A 22,390-nucleotide genomic window follows, 5' to 3' on the forward strand; every position below is an offset into this window, starting at 1 on the left:
ACAGTACTTGCACTGGCCTTACTGAACAAGTTTTCAGTGGAAGCCTACCAGACAGCACAGCTGTCTAGTTTGCTTAAGACATCTTGGGGACATTCGGAAAGCTTCCCTGGGAATGCATACTGCCCTTTGCTAACCATTGGCTTTGTGGTTTGTAACTCTCATTTTCTGGCTTTCTGTTTGCTGACTTTCTTTGTTTTAGGCTGTCCAGCGTGAGTTTGCCCCTCCAATAAAGCAAAGCCTTTTCACACTGCCTCTCCTTGTGCTCCTTTCTGTAAACAGGCCTGTAAATCTTATTTTTATCTTGACACATTTGCTGTGCGTTCAAAGACAGAGGTCAAATGTCAGGCTCTGTCTTTCAAAGGAGTTTGCTGTTTACTTTTCTTTCTCTGACTTCAAAGTGAGAGGATTTATGTGACAATCTCTCTGGATACTGGGGGTAGAATAGGGTTTTCTTGCACACATCGACATTTAAATGAACTGTGCAAGTATTTCTGAATTAGAATTCGATTCAGAATTATAAAAAAGGACAATTAAAGCACATTTTTTGTTAATTTTTAAGTGTGCTGGAAACATACTTAAATATGTTGAAAACAAATCAATACACTAGGTGATGTCATTTCCACACATTATCGTTTGTGTGCTGTGTAGTTTTATTAGTAAAACTGTATGTTTGTGCAAATGTAATGGACACTTCAAATTAAAATGCGTTGTCTGTAATGGCAGTGCCCTACCACACCATGCATACTCAACTTTACGCCACTCCACTCTACTCTGCACTACTCCATGCCATGCACTCAACTCTGCACCGCTCCACACGACAGCACTTTGTGCCACTGCATTCTATGCCTTTCTATTCTACTCTGTACCACTGCACTCTATGCCAATGCCCTCTACTCTACACCACTGCATTCTTCACCAATGCACTCTACACCTCTCCAGTCTATGCCACTCCACTCTGCACAACTCCACTCCTCTCTGCAACACTTCACTCTGTGCCACTGCACTCTATGCCAATATGCTCTACTCTGTGCCACTCAGCTCTATGCCCCAGCACTCTACGCCCATCCACTGTATGCCACTCTAATCGGAGAACCATTATCCATTAACAAAAAGCTTTAAACAAGTATCATGGAGATCCAACGTTATTTTGACCAGACAGATGCAGAGACCGACCTTCTGTCAAAGAGTTGTGCACCCATATGGGAAATTTAAGTTTTTAACTGACGATTGATATATATATTCTAATTGATCATTAACACTGGATTGCTCTTGGTAAAGCTCTGTCATATCTCTTTGTGGAACATCAAAAATGTAATGCCTTTCCTGTAATGTCACCAACTCATTCTGCAAATATGATTCTCTCTATGTTTGAAGTTCTTTAAAATTTAGGTATACGTTTTTTATTATTTCCATTCTTTGTACTCGCTTGACTGATGTCTTTCACACAATAAAGTCACTGAAAGTCTTAACATATTGCAAACTGTAAAAACATAAATTAAGAAATAATCCAAATGCAGAAATTAAAGCAAAAAATCTTGTTTGAGTTTCTTCTAGTGTATCATCAAATGACATCAATCTTGATTTACTTTTTTTTCCTCTTCCCTCTATAGTCTGTGGATGTTGACTGGCCTCCAGCGTTGGACGATTAAGACTGTAAAATGAGAGCAGATCCTATGAGAACTTGGCAGGCAGCCAACATGCAGACAACAGTCTTTTTTGTCTCCCAAGATGCATTTGTTGATCATGTTGATCTGTAGAAACTTATCTTACAGTTGATTTTGAATATTCATTATCAGTTACTTTTATTTACACAAATTGTTGGCAAGATAATCGCTAATAAAGCACCAACACAAAACTGGTATTTATTGTTTATAAGCTCAAGAATGTGGCAGGTATCTATAATAGCAAACAGAGGTCACTCATCTCAGGAACCCTTACTTCAGGAAATCCTGAACTAAAATGTTTGCAGTTGAAACAGTGTTGTGTTATGGGTAGAGACTGGAAATCAGGGTAGGCCCAGAGAAACACAGAGACTTTACATAGACATGCTCAAAGTTTCCTGCTGCAGTAGCTTCTTGGTACTAATTCTGCACGGCTTAATAAATCTATTCAGACCTTAAGAGCAAAACCAATCACAAGACACCAGCAACCTTTTTTGTATTTAGAAGCTTATCAAAAAGCTAGATGTTGTAAATGAAAAATGTCAAGTAGCCAGGTCACATAGATTATATGATGTAGATTTATTGAAGACGGTCTCATAGTTACAGGTGAACTATAAATAGCCTCAACAGGAGTAGCATATTCACTTCTCATCCCACTCTCTCCAACTGACATTCTTACCAACCAGGCGCTCATCAGCATTCCATTACACCACACACACACACACACACACACACACTGGCTGAGCAGCAGGGAACTGGAAAACTACGGAGAGGATGCATTGTAACAACACAGAATACAACACATCTCTTCCCCTTAAACAATTGAAAATACAAATGGACGTAAGATAGGAATAAACAATCAACCAGTCCTATAAATATTCAAACTCCTAAATCATCAACACAGGTAAATACACTGCAGGATCAGGGAACTACTAATATTCTCTACTGCACACAGTTAATCCTTAACCCCTTATGTAGGATACTTACAACATTAGGATGCAACACACATGCCCCTACAACTAATGCATAACACATGCAGACTCAACGCAACATAGGGTTCAACACACATGTCCATACAACTTCTCTTTTACCTCTTAGGAAGGACACTTGCAACATTAGGGTGCAACACACAACACCTACCTTATACTGCATAACACATACAGGCTATAAAGGCACACACCCCTACTGCGTACATCTAGTGGGACCAGGGGTACATAGTCACTCCCCCCACTTCTGCATACAACAAAAAGTAATTCTCATCTTTGAATACTCATCATGACGCTACAGTCTCCACCCAGACTCTTAAGTCACCACTGCACATAAGACTCTAGCATCAACCTGATAAAAACATTTCTAAAATTCAGCATTGCATTGAAAATTCAACACAACATTGAAAAATATAGTCAGGCAGGAAATACAGCTTCTTATAGAAAAATATACAGGGGCAGCAAATTCTGAATAGCATTGACAAATACACTTAGGCAGCAAATTGGTATTGACAAATATTCTCCAATAGCACCCAAAGTCACCAGTGAGTGACCTCTCACCCGAAATTACACTCAAAACTTTGAAAGATAGAGACATTTCACAGTTCTTTAGGTGCTCTGTTGAATGTAATAAATGTGTACTTCTCCACAGCTATACAACACCTGCATGCACTAATGTGGGACTCTCCTCTATTTTATCAGATCAATGGAGATCACTTTTGTTTATGCACACCTCACCCTCAATACAAGTCGCTGACTCTACCGATACTCAAATGTACCTCTTACAGTACATTACGCTGAAAAAACTGTACGCTATTCAACTGCTGCCATTGAGTCTTCAATCACCACTTCAAAGTCCCTGAATGCTCTGCTCTCACGATGCTGCTCAGCATGGCATCGATGTGTTTTCATAAAACGATAGCAACAGATCAGTAGACTGCCGCTCCCATATAAATACTAGAACATTATCCTGCGCTCACGTTCTGCAAAGTAGTTTCCAGGGAAACTGCTACTACATCTGTGACGTTGATCTGAACAAAAACAAACTAGAGCGCTAAACCCAGCAATCACTTCCTTGTCCTAAGGATTATGTCTACGTGGCACGAATACTTTTCCTTGATTACCTTTCAGGTTCCAGGTGCTGTTCTTAGGACAATGATGGCGCTTGTATCACAACACATGCCAGATCGATACTCACGCCACCTTGAAAGCACTCAAATCTTGGCTCCCCTGCAACTCGTGCAGAAACACGCACCAGCCAACGGCTTAGCTTGATAACGGTACGTTATAACACTCACGCGCCGGGGCCAACCAAATGTAAATACACAATCTTAGCCCAGATTGGGGCCCAGAGTTGGGGTGTGGTGCACCACACTCATGAAATAGGCCTGGGAAATGAGGTCCCCAGCCCATTAAATGCTGGGGAGGGGGCCCCAAGCTCGCCCCCTACCTGCATAAAAATGAAAGGACTTCTCCTTGGGTGACCCCTGGGTCCTGGCCCACCCCGGGGAGGTTTAAAAACCAGTCAGCAGAGCTCTACATGCTGTGGATCTGACTGGGGGTTAAAGGTCAAAGTCCTTTTCGTGCTGATATCTTTGGTCCATTGGGCTGTTTTGCATGATCTTGGTCTTGTTTTGCTCCTGATGGGGAGCCCTAACCACCTGGAACACTTTCTTTAGGCCTCCTGGCGTCAAAGGTGACAAACATTGCAGGGAGCTCGTTTCACTGGCTCCCTGCGCCTGCTTTTCTTCTTGGTTTTTTGCGGGCCTCTCTCCTCCTTGGTGCAGAAGCCCAGTTTTCCCCCAACTACTCCTCAGGGATCTATGGGGACCAGCTTCCCTGATCCTGGGGAGAGCCCCACTGGTTATGGAGTCAACAGAAGTTAGAGTCCTTAGTCCGGAAGGCATCAGAGATTCTTTCTTCCAGTTGTCCATGGCTGCTGCCTCCAGTCGCATTGTCCAGCATAAAAGCACAATCAAGAGAGAGCTCTCGCCCCTGCGCAAGACTTTTTAATTGGGGGCAGGAGGGTCCAGCAGTGAGGCGCCTCTGGCCTATCCTGGGGTGCAATATCACCTGTCCGCCCTGTCCCAACCTTCCTGCACAGTCTTCTGGGATATTTCAAAATAGTGTCGCCCAGGAGCCACTTGCCACATCTGCTCTTGGCCACAGCTCCACCCCTCGCTGACATCACTGCCAGGATCTTTCCCAGCAAATCTTCAAAGCGAGCCCCCTCCTCTGTTGGCTAAAGAGTTCTGGGTTTCCTCCTTTTTATTTATTGGGCAGACCCATCCCTGGCACAGTATGACAGCTGGTTGATTGATGAAGAGCATTCGGCCCCACCCCTTTCCTCCTCGAGAGTTGTATGAAGTGCTGTTAATTGCTCCCTTTGTGTGGAGAGGCCTTTGTTCTTGCAGCTGGAGAGAAATGTAATTAACTTAGCACAGTAGGGTGACAAAAGACCTGGGCTCTGATCCTGAGCTGAGCCAGAGTAATATGACATTCCTGGATGCCCCATAAGCTATATAGATATGTGTTTGGATCTTGCAGAATTGGTTTTCTCATACAGGTTACGCCCTAAGTTGATATGCCTGTGTAGGCCAATGGGAAATGAGTCTGCACTCTAAGGCAGCCCTCCCCATAGGTGTATAATGGAGTGTCACTGCAGGCAAGACAGTAAACCACACTGAATTTCCTTACGAGTGTACACTAACATTATGAGGACTACCCCAGGTCAATACCCGATTCTGCAGAGTTCACTTGTGGCAGGCTACCTGTGCGCAGTTACCGGACTGTGCACAAGAGGAGTCTCCCAAACACAGCCCTCACACGAGTGTAACCAGCCAAGTGCCTCTTACTCTTGCTGCGTTGCAGTGGCCTTATCTTAAAAGGGTGGGCTCTGGTGTTAAGCACATGCAGTCCAATTACCATGAGCTTACTGTGGGTGAGTCACAGGTTCTGAGACTCCCCCACAGTAAAAGGTCGAAAACAAGGTGATCAAAAAGCAAAAATCCGTGCGGATTAGATGAGCAGAACCCACCGTCTCACAGTGATCTTCGACCTCACTGTGGGACTCCACCTGGTCACCGACAGAGCCAGGACCCACACGCACCCTCACCAAAAACCTAAGGATCGGCATTGACCATGACCTCAAACTCACCATGACTGCCCAAGTCGACACCGTCACTACCTCATGCTTCCACACACTAAACATGCTGAGGAAGCTTTTCAAATAGCTTCCAAGCTGCACCTGGAAAACTGTCGCACACACCCTTGTCAATAGCAAACTGGGCTAAGGAAACACCCTCTACGTCACCAACTCATCAGAAGACTACAAACCATTCAGAACTCTGTGGCCAGAATCTCCTTCAACCTTCCCCACCGCACTCATATCACAGCATACCTCACGGAGCTCCACTGGCTCCTCATACACAAACAAGCTCAATTCATTCTCCTCACTTTCAAGGCACTACACAACACTGGCCTGGCATACCTCAATAGCCAGATTGGCTTCCACAAATCATCCAGACACTTCCACTCGGATGTGCTCTTACTGGCACACATCTCAAGTATACAGAGAACCAGATCCGGTGATCGAGGCCTCTCCTACATTGCCCCTAGATCATTCTGAGTAACTGGGCCAAGTACGCCTCCTGCGCTTGACTCTCAGGTTTAAGTGATCTGAACAGCCCTCAGCTCCCTAGGGGGGAAGTGTGGATACAGGACAGTGAACACAGGCTCACAACTCAAAATACGTGAAGCAGCAATAAATCTTTGTCCTGTCAAATACTCACTCTTATGAAAAAAGGAAAGCATCTGAGGTCAGAGCTCTAGTGTTTCTCTGGCGGTTCTCTTTCCCACTCACTCCTCGTGTTAGCGATCGTGGATCTTCCCCATTCCTTACTGGTAACCTCCAGGGTATGTCCCACTAGTAGTCTGACTCTCAAGAGTCCACTACGACTCTGATTCAAAACTTTCCAAAGCTATTGTGTTTAAATTAGCAACAAGTTTCCTTCGGGCCAAAAGGCCCAAAACAAGTCTTACTTGCACTGGTAGGTGTGGCGTGACAAACTCCCTGTCCACAGTCTCAGGCCCGCTCAATACAGTGTAGTTCTCCACAGCGGTCCCTCTTGGCATCCAGGGTCACCATCACGCTACCGCACAAGGCTTCGGCGCTTACCCAATAGCATTCGTTTCCATTGCAGCCCTCGTGGCATACAGGGTTATGCACCGCTATCACACAAGGCTTTGGCCCTTACTGCACGGCAGTCTTTTCCATGGTGGCCCCTCCTGGCATATGCAGTTGCCACACCGCTACCGCCCAAGGTTTTGTCCCTTACCGCACGGCACACTTTTCCATTGCAGCTCCTCCTAGAATACTGGGTCCATTCAACAGGGCTCCCCACTGGACCTCACTCCCTCCAATGCTCTCCTCTTCCTCACAGGGCACACTGATCTTGGCAAATAGGCAGTTGATGGTGCTCCAGGCTGCAGGGCAGTGTGTCTTGGATTCCCTGGCTAATGTCCCCTCACCCATGCAGGGAGACTACAAGGCCTTGGCCTCCTGTCCTGATTAGAGGCAGACGTCTTGCAGGGCTTACCCTCCTAAGCCAGCCCATTTGTCTGCTTGGCAGATGAACATTTTGGGGTCTCAAACTTCCCTACTCATAGTCTATTTCCAGACTCCAAATGTGATTTAGGGACCTGAGTGTCTTAAGTTTTATGTTAGGGTTCTGCTTCTTTTGGAGTGCCTACTCCTCTGCTCCCTCTTCTCAAAAGCTGTTAGTTACACAGGCCATGTGAGTAACTAGAGTTCACAACCGGAAGTCAGCCACAGTGATATGTATATCAAACTTTTTGTCCAGGACCACCGGCCTTGCTCTTTATGATTATCTCATAATAATAATAATAATAAATTAATTTATAAAGCGCCTGGTTAGACCAGCTGTTGTGTCCCCATGCTAGGAGCTACTACGTAAAGATGGCAGAAAGGACCCAAGAACAAACAGGGGCAATACGAACATAAGAACTCAGAGATGGAAGAGCCAACTTTTTAATCTTTTTCATAAAATGTTCTCCGATGGCTCTGCTCAGAGAAAAAGGGGTTATGCATTCCAGTTTTTGGCTGCCAAATAACCAAATGAACACGCACCCATTCTTGCTCTGTGGATTTTAGGGACTTTAACCAAGTGAGCCCCGGATGACCTTAGTTGACGCATTGGATTATGGGGGACAAGAAGATCATGGAGATAGCTGGGTCCTTTGCCCTGCAGACTCCGGTGGCGAAAGCACAAGGTTTTAAAAATAATTATTTTATTGACAGGCAGCCAGTGCAGGGAGTCTACCGCTTTCACAGAAGAAGCTCTTCTGGGTAAGTTAAGAACCCTGACGTGCTGCCGCATTCTGAATACATTGTAGCCTATGGAGACATTTTCTTGTTACTTCAAGATAGAGGACATTTCCATAGTCCAGATGGGAAGTTACAAGAGTGTGGACCAGGGTTTTCCTGGCTGAGATGGAAAGGATATCCACAGTTTTCCTTAACATTTTGAGGGTTCCAAAACATTTCCATGTAACCTTCCTAGTTGGGTCTCAAAGGAGAGTTTAGGGTCCAGCCAAACTCCTAAATGTTTAACTTCCTCCTTAGACATGGTTGTGGGACCCAGAGTCTGGGGCCACCACACTGAGGACCAGATGGAAGGGGACTTCCCTACGACCAAGTCCTCTGTGTTACTGCTGTTCAGCTTAAGGCAATTAGTTAAGATCCAGCCCCTTTACTTGGTTATCAGCCCCATCTCCTTCTTGAGATGTGCTCAGGCCACTTACTCATGACCTCTCACTGAATCAAAGAGCACCCTAGTGGCCTGGTCCTCCTCTCCCCAGTGTGTGTCCCATCCAGGTTACAGGAATGCCGCAGTACGAAAATCTGTCTGGGGGATTGCTCTACCCTCTCTCCATGCTTCAACATGCAGGCCTGGGTCTCCCAGAATGACAACCAGCTACCTTCATGCAATGTACCATTCACAGGCACACTGACACCCAGTGCACGTATACAGCATGCATACACTGCAAAGTACTATATCCTCCATGTACTGTGCCACCCATTAGCACACATAGCATTTGCATTTAGGATGCACACATTGCCTAGCATTGTATCCTTCATGAACGTTACACTCTATAGGCACACATACATACAGCATATACATTTTACATGCACGCACTGCATCCTTCATGTATTGTAACACTCATGAATACACATACGCCCAGCTCATGCACTTATCATGCACGCACTACACAGCACTACAGACCAGATGTACTAGCATAGCATTTTGGGACTCGCAAATTGCAACAAATTGCGAGTCGCAAAATGCTATGTACAACAGTGTTGAGACACTGTTTGCGATTCCCAATGGGGTCGCAAATTGCATGCCTCATGAATATTAATGAGGCTGTTGCAATTTGCGACCCAATTGGGTATGGCTGGCATTCCCAGGGATGGTTTCCTGCCGGGGTCAGCAGACCATCATGTCTGGGATTACTTTGTCAATAAAGCAGTTTTAAAAAAAAAATGAAGCCAGTTTTCCCTAAAGGAAAACGGTATGCATTTAAAAAATAAAAATGAAACTTTTCCGTTTAATTTTTTAAGGGCAGCCAGTGGTCCCTGGGACCACTGCCTGCTCTTAAAAAATATTTGCACATGCATTCCCAAAGGGAAAGGAGTCCCCTGTGGACCCCTTCCTGTTTGCAACTGCGAGTGTTTTGCGACCGCGGTCGCAAAACATTCATACATAGGTTTTGGAGTCGCTATTAGGAAGGGACGCCCTCTGAACGCCCCTTCCTAATAGTGAGTCGCTAACCCTGTTTTGCAAGTCGCAAATTTATTTATTTTTTGTTTAAATTTGTTTTTATTATTATTCTGAATTTTTGAACAGTACATAACTGTCAATATGCATATTATACATCTCCATTCACATAATGTCATCTTATATTTCAATGTATTTATGGCATTTTACAGTTTTATCACCATCGCTATATTGCAAGTCCAGTATGCGGTGAACTGACGTTGTCTTGATGATAAAAAACAGAAACGAAAAGGGGGGAAAAGGTTACAACAGAAAGAAAATCTCAACTGGAACTAATATATGCAATTACGTTGAGTAACTGGCGCTCCATCCACCATAACCACACATATTTTGAATATGCACCACCTCAGCCAAATGAACTGCAAACTTAGTTACATGCCATTTAGTTGTACCAGTCGCTCGGTCCGCAGAACTGATGTGTAATGTTGAATGTCAGGGACTATCAGTAGCCTGGAGCGATGTGTCCGCGCTCTAGAAGGTCTAAATGGACGCCAGCTGTGGTGCTGTTTGTTCGTCACTCGCAGTCGTGTCTGTTGTCGGGTCCGAACCCTGCTCTGCTGTGCTAAAATCTGACAGGATTGCGTCCCATGCTGGTGCCAGTTGATGCTTCCGCAGTCCTATCGCGTCTTCGCGGCGGAGTGTTACGCTATCCGCCTGTGCCCAACACAGGGGGGAGTGATACCAGGCCTTTACTGCCGGGGATCAGGGGATTTCCAGCGTTGCGTGAGTAATCGCTTAGCTACTATGAGGCCTAGGTCTATATATCTACCTGTCACCTTCTTTTTCTTAGATCTGTGGTAGAGCCCCAAGATGCACACCTCCCATGTCCGATCTAACGTTTGCTCTGTACATTAAGCCAATCTCCTAGTGACCTCTCCCCAATATGCTTGAATGGCTGTACATGACCACAACACATGCAGGAGGTCTGCCCCCGGCTCGTTACATTGCGAGTCGCTAATTGATTAGCGACTCTCAAAATAGGGTTGGTACATGGGCCACACCTTTTTTGCGGTCGCAATTGGGCCTAAAACCCCTTTGCGATTGCTAAAAACAGACGTACATCTGGCCCTACATCATGATCATGCACTCACCATGCATGTACTGTTCAGTACTGTAGTATTGCCTGTATTGTACCCTTCCCAGGCACACATACACCCAGTGCAGATACACCAGCTGTAAGCAACACTTGACATCAACCTGATGCAGGCCAAGGGTGAGATAAGTGCACAGCAACAGAACTTTAAAAGTGAGTGAGCCTGTAGCCCTCACTCCAGTGACACTGGTTAAAAAAGACCTGTTCCCTCTTAGTCATCACTACACGGTATGCTGCCACCACTGGCGCTCGTGCTACTTAACTCTTGGTGAAGGTGGTAGCACTTTGGGCACCCCTCCTGGTTCAACAAGACCACAGTTCAGGAGACCGGCTTCTGCCATAGCACACATGCATGAGCTGTGTTTGCCTGCGACAACAAAAATCAACATTTGGGATCCAGACATCAGTACAGTGGGTACTTCGGGTAGGGGTGCTCATCTCTTACAATGTAGAGGACTTTTCTGTCCCAACAACCAGTCACAACTTCATTTTTTGACAGAGCATAAAAATAAATATGTATAATTACCAGTTGGATATTTAAATATTAACTATGCATAAATGTAAAAAAAATGCCATTAAAGCAGAATAACAGTTTATAAGTGAACGTAATGAGTCATAAACTAAAAGCTCTGTTTTTGACCCAAACGTCTGGAGTAAGTAGGTTCAATAAAGTCACACGAGCATTGGTCTGGTTTATTCAGAAAGATGCCTGTATGAATAATCATGTAAGCATGTATTGTCCATTTAAACTGGTCTGTTTCATTGCAGGTGTGCCGTTTATGGGGTAGGAGTGGGTAATTAAGGCAAACGCTATCGGTTCATCCTTAAGTATCTGTGCTAGTGGGTAAAGAATCAAATGAGGCGTTCGCTGTTCTGATCAAACTCTCAGGGAAAGCAAAGGCTCCAACCATCTTGAACCCATGCCTGGACCCAGCCTGAGTGAGTGCTGAGCCTATAAGTGGTGCCCCTCCAGTTCTGAACCTTTGGAAGTGGTGCTAAAGGTGCTCAGATAGCCCAAATCCAAAACTTGGGACTTTGAAATTTTTCTGAATTAGTGTGGGAATTTTTCTTGTGTTGTGTTTTCACTTTATTACCATTATAAGTGCTGCATAAATATACGTTGTCTCTAAGTTAAGCCTCACTGAGTTTGTCAAGCTACCAGAGGTTTAAGCACAGGTTAATTTAGTGACTTTTTGTGGTTTACCCTGACAAGGGTTGTGGCTGTTGCTTTAGCAGGGTTTCACCCCCCTCAACCAACAACCCAATTTCTCATATATACCTTTTCTCTCCTCTTCTCCCAATATCCCTCCCTCACCAGAACAAATTTAGTAAGAGCATCTGTCCATTCTGCTACAGGAGGTACACCTGTTGTTACTCCTAAGGTTCCATAGAGTGGGTACGTCTCGGAGAAAAACAAGGCTATTTTCTCATCCCACAAAAATGTGGGGGGGCCTCAGACTTATCTTGGACCTCAAACGCCTGAATGCTTTTATTTGGAAGGAAAAATTCTAAATGCTCACTTTGGCTCAGATTATTTCTGCTTTGGACCAGGGAGACTGGATGGTTTCCTTGGACTTGCAGGATGTATGTCTATGTACCTGCCCTGCAGTCCCACAGGCATTAACTACGATTCAAGGTGTGCCATGAACATTTCAAGTTTACTTTGCTCCTCTTTGGCCTCACCAGAACCCTTTGGGTGTTAACAGAAGTGATGGAGGTGGTTGCTGCCTATTTTCGGAGATTGGGAGTTCCTGTACCTTGATTACTGGCTGCTGGAGGCAGGCTCGCTGCAATCAGTTGTGGACCACCTCTGGAGGACGAAGGAACTCCTTACATCAGTACCCTTGCGTGGCTTGATAAATCTAACTTAAGAGTTGGGTCGCTCTTGCGCCCCATGGCGTGGCACAAGGGGGATGCAAGTCTTTAATAAATGTGCCCCTTTATGATAGGAGCCTTCCTGAGTCATTTTTTGTGATTTGCATGGTGCAGGTGGTGCGTTGTGTCAGCCTGTGTGACACAGGAATTAGTGTATGCAAGTTGGATGTTGGGACGCAAATCCCAGTGCAACAGTAATGCAGGGGGGTTTACTAACACATCACTGCATGACTCATCATCATGCAGTGTAACAAAACAATGGAAATGCGTCAAAATGCTATGCATGGCCGATCTGGGTGCACACAATGACACAAGTCCACCTTTATAAGAAGACCTTCCACTTAAAATACTCTTTCAACCCACAACAGGACGGTCCAATGCTATCTCACCACATGTCTAATTGATCGCAGGCTTACGCATATTGGGCTCTGTTTTTTTCTAGAAGACCTCTGCAAAGTTGGCTGGAATATCATAGGAGGCATTTTGATCTTTTCTGTTATCTGTGCTTGATGTCATTATTAAGCTAACGCCACAGAATCTGCTATTTCCAAAAACTAGCCAAAACTATTCACCACCAAACAAGTATTTTACAACATTGTGGAATTTCCTCATGTTCTAGGAGTAATTCATTGCACCAATGTGCAATCGGTGGCACTTGCAGGTACTGCACATATTTTCTGCTTTTGGAAGCACAACTATTCCATCATTCTCCAGGCAATTGTGGATCATATGGAGTCTTCAACAATTTGGTAGCCAAGTACCCTGGAAGTGCCCATGATTCCTATATCTTTCAGCACTGCATAATAAATGAGTGTTGCCAGAATCGAACATATAGAAGTGGCCTACTGATTGGAAAGTATAATTGTGCAGCTATTTATTTGTATGTTGGTGTGAAATACAATTGACAATATCCAAATATAGGATCGTATAAGTATTCCATTTACACATGGTGGCTGTCATCAAACCAAACAGATAATCAATTGTGTACCATTGAGGGACATTTTTCCCGATTACTCATGCAACGCAGATTAGCAACAAAAGTTACGGTGCTGTATTGCTGTGTTGCGTCAAAGCGAGAAAGGACACATCCGTCATATCTACAAAGATACAGAGCATTTGTAGTCTCTCCTTGCACTGGGGCAGAGTTGGGCAGCCTACTAACAACATAGGTATCCTTGTACTGTAGTGCAAGAGTGTCTATGTTACAGGTTGGAAACTTTGAGGCCAGGAAGGGATAACTTCATGCTCAAAATTAATCCTTATGGGCATGTTCCACTTTCCATGTGTGCTGCTGAATGTAGTACACAATGAAAGTAGAAATAATCAGGAGAATAAAAGATGTTTCACATTGTTAAACCTGGGTCTGAAGGCTACACTGTTTTCATGCATTGCCATAGTTAGTAGCAGAATTCAGTCTGGCAATGTGCAAAATGTCTTCGGTTGATGCATGGGAATGGGCATGATCCACCCATGAAACACCTCTCAGCCTGAAATGTTATGTAAGACACCAACAGGAGATGTTTTTTGGTTTGTTTGTTTTTTTACCACAAACTTTATTGATTTTCAAAAGTCATAGCATTTGCAATTATTTACATCACTGTGTGCTTGTCAAACAGGTACAGATACAGTAGTATTCGTTTCTTACAGGCTATTACCAATGGTACATATGGTACAAATGTAAGACAAGGCAGCGAGCATTGATTTCCAAAAAAGTATGTGGCAGTAACCAATATTCAAATGTAACACTCCCTTCCCGCCTCCCCTCTAACATGACATTTCTCCATGCACACATGTCTTGTCACAGCTTATCAGCAACAAATAGATTGGTTAGCGAACATATCATAGTGATCAGCAGTTAACCTGAACAGTCACAGGCAAGGTGGCTCCACCACCAGGCCCTATGCTTGTGCTGCCCTTGGAGGCGTCCCTCCCTTTCTGCCCGTCGGGGATAAGTAATGGGCCACAGCTGACAAATATCTAGGGTACTATATCGGGCCTCCTATTAGCATGTATCAGTATTTAATTATCGGCTGACTCTAGAGCCTTAAAGGATTCCAGCAGTGCTTCCCATTCCATCGCTATTGGTCGCTTCCGCAACCCACGGTATTCTTCCCGGCAAAGAGCATCACTCTGTTAAACCCCATCTCTCTGTATCCTCCCTCCACAGGTCTAACGTTGGACTCATTGTCAATTTCCACCTCCTGGTCAGTAGGCGTTTTGCCAGAAGACGTGCCAGGTCCGCAAATCGGGCCGTCAACCTGTTGTTTTTGGGGCGTGTGTAGCGACCCAGAATGCAACTCTCTGTTGAACGCTAGTTGGTCCCCCCAGTTACTGCTTCCAGTGTGGCTCCAATCTGTGTCCAGTATGAGGATAGTATGGGGCAAGCCCACAGCATGTGCATCAGGTCCACATACTGTTCAGGACATCTGAGGCATGTTGAAGAGGCAGGGAGAGTGCAGCATATTTCATGGGAAGATCATGTGTTTTACATGCTCCGGTAGTAATAATGTGAATTTGTTGTTTTTACTGTGAAAAGACTTGGTCGCCCTGTTGTCGAGCACATGGTTACATGCTGACCCCTCATCTTTGTTAACTCCTGAACCATGCAACCAAAGTTGATGCTCCAAGGTATCAAACAACTTGTTGCATTAAGCCCGACTAGATACTCTAATTAAGAGTAATATAACAGATTGTGGTGTGCAACTTTTAAAAAGTTACAGTTTGTTGCCATCAATTTCCTGTGGGGCTTATTTACATACCCCTTGCGCCGCCAGTGCATTACTTTTTTTGGTGCACCGTCTGCGTATTTTTCTGCATGGCTTTTCCTGTCCTTGTAAATACGGCCCCTTCACACGCAGCACTCTGTGTGAAAGGGGCGTTCCATGTGTGTTGCTGTGGGTGTTCCCATGAAACACCTATTGAACGTGACACATTTCCAGATTTATGAGAAATCGTAAACCTGGAAATGCGTCTGAATGCTACGCCTCCCCAGGGGAGGCGTAGGGAGGCGCAACAAGGAGAAATGTATTAATTTCTCCTAGTTTTTTTCCTTATTCTATGCATTATCCATTCTGCAGCACACATAGAAAGAGGAAAACACCTCTCATGATTGTTTTTGTGCAGAAAGGTGTCTGCACATAAACAATCATTAAAAAAAGTAAGTTTTACAAGTTCTATGTGCGCTAATGCAGCACACATAGAAGTGGAAAAACACAATTTCAGATTGTTTATCTGTTTACCTTACCTAGGGCAATTGTTTAATTTCATTTTGTGTGTTGGTTTTGGTTTTATAGGGGTAAAGTGTGGGGAGTGAGAAAATGATAATTAGTTATTAAGTACTATTAGCTTTTTTTTTTTGTTTTTTTTAAGTGTTAATTTATTTACTGTTTAATTTTAGGTGTGGGTTGTGGGGATCATAGGGGAAAGGGGTGGGAACTTGATACATTTTATATGTTTTAATTTGTTTTTTAATTAATAATATTTCTTAAATTGATAATTAATTATGTTAATTATGGAAGTACATCTTTTTTTAGATGAGGGTTGGGAATTGTGTGGTGTTATAGGGTAGGAAGTAAATAAACTAAATTCATGTAATAATGTTTTTGTTTATTAATCATTTCTAAGGATAAATATGTAATTGTTTGAAAAACACTTTTTATTTTATTTAATATAATATTTGTAGGTATTTGTGATATGTATTTAGCATTATAATATGTTTTATTTCACTAGAGTGGGATTAGTAATTTTTATCCCTCTGCTATCCAAAACTTTCCCTACTGTTGCACTGACTGGAGTGCGAATAGTACATTTTATTCCTCCGCTGTCCAACACTTTCCCTATTGTTGCACTCATTGGAGTGGGAATAGTAATTTGTACCCCTCTGCTATCCAACACGCTCCCTACTGTTGCACTAACTGGAGTGGTAAATTTAAGCGTAAAGAATTTATATACATTAATGTTTTAATTTATAAGAGAATGTTTTTTATTGGATTTTATCTTATTGGTATATGTATATATATTTATTTGTTACATTTTTATTTAATTGTAAAATTATGAAATAAATTAAATCTAATATTTTATTAATTGTTTTAAAGTAAATATATATATATATATTCATTATATGTGTTTAACTTTTTTTATTAAGTCTATTATATTTGTTAAAATATATAATAAATCGAATTATTATTTTTTTAATACATTTTATTATTTAATATATTTAATATTATTGTATATATATATATTACCTGCTGGCTGTCACCAGGAGGTAGTTATAGTAAGGACCTATTTTCCATAGGAAATCCGCAACATTCTATTCCCAATAAGTCTGGCACCGGTTATGAATCTTCGTGAAATTTTCCAAACTTTTGGCCAGCTCCGGACCGCTCCTATCCTGAAAGTCTCGGGGTGATTCGTCAAGCGGGGGCCGAGAAAAAAGGTGGGTCCCAAAACACGTTTTCCCCATGCATTTTCCCATAGGACCTTTAGCTGAACGAAATTACACCAAATTTGGCAAGGAGGTAGTCCTCAGTTCAGACTTGTGCCTTTTGCTTAAATGGTGTTAATCTGTTGAGTAGTTCCTGAGAAAATTACAGTTAAAAGTACATATATATCTATGGCCTCGGAGGATCCGCGCACACTATGCACACCCTGAGCGCACCCTCTGCGCACCGTGCGCGCACCCTCCCGATCATGCGCTGAATGCTAATTGGCTGTCAAGTGGTTGTCAACATTCGAAAGCAGGAACTGTTGGCAGCCATTTTGAGCCTCGGTAGAAGCGGGGCTGAAGAAGTAACTGGAATAAGTGTGTAAAACATAATGGGGGCAGGGTAGAAATACTCTGACCCTCTAGACCTGCTTAGGGGGTCCCAGAAGGACTCCCAGGACCCCTTTTTTTTAAACGGCAAAATGTGCACTGGGTGCGCGGATCCGGCCGTAAAAAAAAAAAAAAATGAAGCGCGGGCTTCCGCGCTTCCTTAATAATTAGCCCCCGGGGGCAAACAACGTAACATTTATTGGGGGGTCCCCCAGCCCCGCTACCCCCCGGGGCTAGAAAATAAATGGGTGGGGGGGCTGAACGGCCCCCCAAGCCCTGGGGACCACCGCCCCCAGGGCTTTATTTATTGAGGGAGGGGGGCTGTGTGGCCCCCCTCCTGGAGCCCTAGAGGGCCCTGGGGACCGCCACCCCCCAGGGCCGGCTCCTGCAGTGTCCTGGGGTGCCCACCCCAGGACACTGTTGTTTGCTATGAGAGGACGGGAGTCTCCCGCCCTCCCATAGCAAACTTCGTTTGGATTTTGAAAGATAGAGCAAGGAAACCTGCTCTCTCTTTCAAAATCCAAACCATATTGGTTTTCCACACGGGGAGCTGCATGTCAGCTGCTCCCCATGTGGAAAAGCAATGCCGGCACCCGAAGGACGCGGGGAGCTGGCTGGGACCGTGGGGGCGTTGGGGCTCCCCTCACAGTCCCCAACGTTTTTTATAAGCCACAGGGGATGGGGTCCCCGGGGATAATAAAAATTAGTGATAGAGGCTATTTATTTTTTTACGGTAAAATTAGGAGTCGCGCATCCTATCGCGTTGGGTGCACGACTCCTCTTGCGTAGGGTGCGCGATTCCTAACGCGTTGGGTGCGCGACTCCAAGCAAAAAAAATGTAAATTGTTTTGAGATAAACATCAAGGTTATGTGTTTTGTTCTTGAGTGGCTCTAAAAAGAGCCGTTGTGTTCATTGAGAGTTTTTGGTACTTATAAGTAAGTACCTATACAGAGTCTAAAGTTATTGAGGAAGACTCTGTTACCCTCATCAGTAAAGTGTACACCATCTCTCCTATAGATGTCTTGCATGTGAAAACGCAGATTGTTATTGTAAATGGACCTCATTCTGTAGTCTCGGAGAAAAGCAGAAACAGATTTATTCACATGTTTCCTAGCTTTCTCAATCTGTGGACAAAAATGATTGGACCAGTTCATTTCTGCCTTTGGCATATGTTAGAATAGACAAAGGCAGTTTGGGGAAAAAGTGAAATCAATTACTGCTAAGGTGTCCTTAATAAGCATTTCCAGACCTACCCCAGTCAAAGCGCCTAGGTCATTGCCACCACAGTGCACAATTATGAGGTCAGGGTGTTGGAGATGTAAAAAGGATTTTACCAATGGCATCAATTGGTGCCACGTTAACCCTCTCTGTCTAATCCATTTAATTGCTGCATTTGGCAAACCTAGGTCTTTGTGAATGCCTTTGTTTTTTGCATATCTTTGGCTCCAGAAAATATAGCTGTGTCCCACAATCCACACTCTAAGCATCTTGAAGGGAGGTCTGGATGCACTCAGATGGTCTCTGTAAATGAAATGGCAGTTTGAAAAGTAAGATTTTTCTAAAATGGTGGATAAGATGCAGTTTTGAAAAAAGAAAATAAATGATTGGTTGTTTGACAACATTCTACACTGAAAACTAGGGTGCATGTTTCTGTTTTTTAAACGCATGATTCTTATTGGTTCACGAAAACTGATTGAAAGGAACATTATATATGATAAACTGATATGTTGAAAAGTCAAGCACACTTGCTGTCTTGATTAGCAACATTGTGTGTGCTGAACTTGTGACCTGTGTTCCATGACCTGTTTCTATGGTAACAGGCAGAAGGCAGATTGGGGGGAGGGTTCAAATTCATGTCATTTGGAAAGGGTTGAAATGTTTAACCAATAGAAATGTGTGTTAGCTTTTGAATTAATGTGGGAAGGAATGTGATTTGGTGTTTACATGTATATGTGTGCAAAATGAGAGGCAAACTTTGCCATTCTTTGGTTTTGCTGACAGGTGCACAGTGCAGAGATCCTGTATAAGAAAATCTGGTGTGTGACTGACATACTTCTTAATCTACAAAACAACTTGAAAGGTGAGTTTCTTAATTGTGAGGGGGTGTATGTGGTATATTTTGATTTTAATCAGACTAATGTGTTTCTCCTGCTAAAGTGCAGGGAGTACTTTTTTTGTCTAGAATCTTATTGTCAGTGTGTGTGCATTTATAAACCATTCTGTGATAAGCATTTGTGTTTTTCATGTGTTTGCAGACAGATAACTGTGCTGTTTTCATGTTTTGGTAGAATTAGAAACCAGTCATTGTTTATGTATTTGTAAAATGAGTCACGTTTCTACACTAAAATGCAGTACTCCTTCTAGATTATGAAATGTGTTTTGGTACAATGCAAGGGATAGTGTTGTTTGTCTAGAATCACACAGTGAGTCTGTGTGCATTTAGGAATCATTTTGAGAAAAACATTTTTGTACTAATGTGTAGTAGAAAATGTTCTGCAATGTGTGCAGTCACCTTACATCTTGTAGACTATAAAATGTATTTTGTACAAGGGATAGTTGGTTGTCTACAATCACACTGAGTGTGTGTGCATTTGGGCAACTATTGTGAGCAAAGCATTTGGTAACATCATGTATTTGCCGGCAGATAACTGCTTTAAAACCTGATTTGTTGTCGAATTTTAGTAGCATTAGAGGCCAGTCATTGCTTATGCAATTGCAAAATGAGTCAGGCTTTCACAGTAGTGTGCAGTATTGAAATATGTAGAATGTGTGCAGTCACTTACCCCTTCTAGACTAGTGATTGTGTCTTGGTAAAGTACAAGGAAGAGTATTGCTTGTCTAGAATCACACTGTGAGTCTGTGTGCATTTGGGAACCACTGTGAGAGAAGCATTTGGGTACTTCATATCTTTGCATACACATAACTGCCTAAAAACCTTTCCTGTTCTCAAGTTTTGGTAGAATTACAAGCCAGTCATTGCTTATGTATTCGGAAAATGAGTCAAGCTTTGACACTAAAGTGCAGTACTGAAATATGTAGAATGTGTGCAGTTACTTTACCTCTTCCAGAGTAGTGAATGTGTTTTGGTAAAGTACAGGGGATAGTGTTGCTTGTCTAGAATCACACTGTGAGTCTGTCTGCATTTGGGTAACCATTGTGAGAGAAGCATTTGGTAACATCGTGTATTTGTTGACAGAAAACTGTTTTAAAACCTGTCATGTTGTCAAGTTTTAGTAGCATTAGAAGCCAGTCATTGCTTATGCATTCATAAAATGAGTCAGGCTTTGACACTAAAGTGCAGTACTGAAATATGTAGATTGTGTGCAGTCCCCTTACCCCTTCCAGAGTAATGAATGTGTTTTGGTAAAGTCCAAGGGATAGTGTTGCTTGTCTAGAATCACACTGTGAGTCTGTGTGCATTTGGGCAACCATTGTGAGAGAAGCATTTGGTTACATCATGTACTTGCTGACAGATAACGGCTTAAAAACCTGTCATGTTGTCAAGTTTTAGTAGTATTAGAAGCCAGTCATTGCTTATGCATTCACAAAATGAGTCAGGCTTTCGTAGTAGTGTGCACTATGGAAATATGTAGAATCTCTACAGTCACTTCAGCCCTTCCACACTAGTGAATGTGTTTTGGTAAAATAGAAGGAATAGTGTTGTTTGTTTAGAATCACACTGTGAGTCTGTGTGCATTTGGGAACTAATGTCAGAAAAGCATTTGGGGGTTTCATGTTTTTGCAGACATATAAGTGCTTAAAAACCTATCCTGTTCTTACATTTTGGTAGAAATAAAATCCATTTATTGTTTATGTGTTTGTAAAATGAGTCAGGTTTGTACACTAATGAGCAGTAGTAAAAAATGTGGAATGTGTGCACTCACATTACCTCTTCAAGAATGGTAAATGTGTTTTTTTAAACCCAAGGGATATTTTTTGTTTTCTAGAATCACACTGCGAGTCTGTGTGCATTTAGAAACTGTACTAAGAGAAGGATTTGGGTATTTTATGTGTTTTCAGACACATAACTGGTTAAAAACCTATCCTGTTCTCATACTTTGGTAGAATAAGAAACCAGTCATTGGTTAGGTATTTGTAAAAGAGTCAAGGTTCTACAATTATGTGCAGTAGTACAATATGTGGATTGTCTGTACTCTGTGTACCAACCTTCCGGAAAAGAAAATGTGATTTGGTAATATGCATGGGATAGTGTTTGTTGTCTAGAATCACAATGAGAGTCTGTATGCATTTAGAGAGAAGGTTTTGGGTACTTTATGTTTTTGGATACATATAAGTGCTTAAAAAACTCTAATCATTTAGTCAGTACCCAAGTACTCATACACTGAGCCAGGCCTTAGCTCATGGACTGTTTCAAACGTCTATCCACTATGCATGCAGGCCTCTAACCACCTAAACACTTGTCTTTCACACCTTCAATACCCTAGTCAGTATTCATACAGTTCCTGCAAACACCCTGTCACTCCCCTTACACTATTCCACTGATTTATTCAGCACCATGTACTAATCGATTTACTGCGCCAAAAAAACAAACACTTATAAATTCACCCAGGCACTCTCCTTGCAATACTCTAATCATTCAGTCAGTACCCAAGTACTAATGGAGTGACGCAGGCCTTAGCACATGGATTGATTCAAACGCCTATCCACTATGGATGGAGGCGTCTAACCACCTACACAATTGTCTTTCACTCCTTCAATTGACTAGTCAGTATCTATATACTTCAATAAACACCCTGTCACTCACCTTGCACACCTCCAGTGACTCATCCAGTACCATGTACTAATCTATTCACTGCACCAAAACCGAAAAGCTTAAACGTTTCACCCAGGCACTCTCCTAGCAGTACTCTAATGATTCAGTCAGTACCCAGGTACTCATGCAGTGAACCATGCATTACCACATGGACTGCTTCAAATGTCTATCCACTATGCATGCAGGCCTCTAACCTACTACACACTTGTCTTTAACACCTTGAATTCCCCAGTCAGTATCCATACACTTCCAGCAAACACACTGTCACTCCCCTTGCACTCCTCCAGTGATTTATTCAGCACCATGTACTAATCCATTTACTGTGCC

General features: G+C 43.0%; 1 protein-coding gene across 1 annotated transcript in view; it reads left to right on the forward strand.

The window, feature by feature from the left end:
- Positions 1 to 1,855, forward strand: part of PUS10 (pseudouridine synthase 10) — a 339,122-nt gene extending 337,267 nt beyond the window's left edge. The window contains exon 18 of the mRNA XM_085612358.1: positions 1,611 to 1,855. Coding sequence (XP_085468484.1) covers positions 1,611 to 1,649 — 39 coding nt within the window. The 3' untranslated portion in view covers positions 1,650 to 1,855. The remainder of the gene's footprint in view (positions 1 to 1,610) is intronic.
- Positions 1,856 to 22,390: the final 20,535 nt, after the last annotated feature.

Source organism: Triturus cristatus, chromosome 6, assembly GCF_964204655.1.
Source record: "Triturus cristatus chromosome 6, aTriCri1.1, whole genome shotgun sequence".
NCBI classification, from domain to species: domain Eukaryota; kingdom Metazoa; phylum Chordata; class Amphibia; order Caudata; family Salamandridae; genus Triturus; species Triturus cristatus.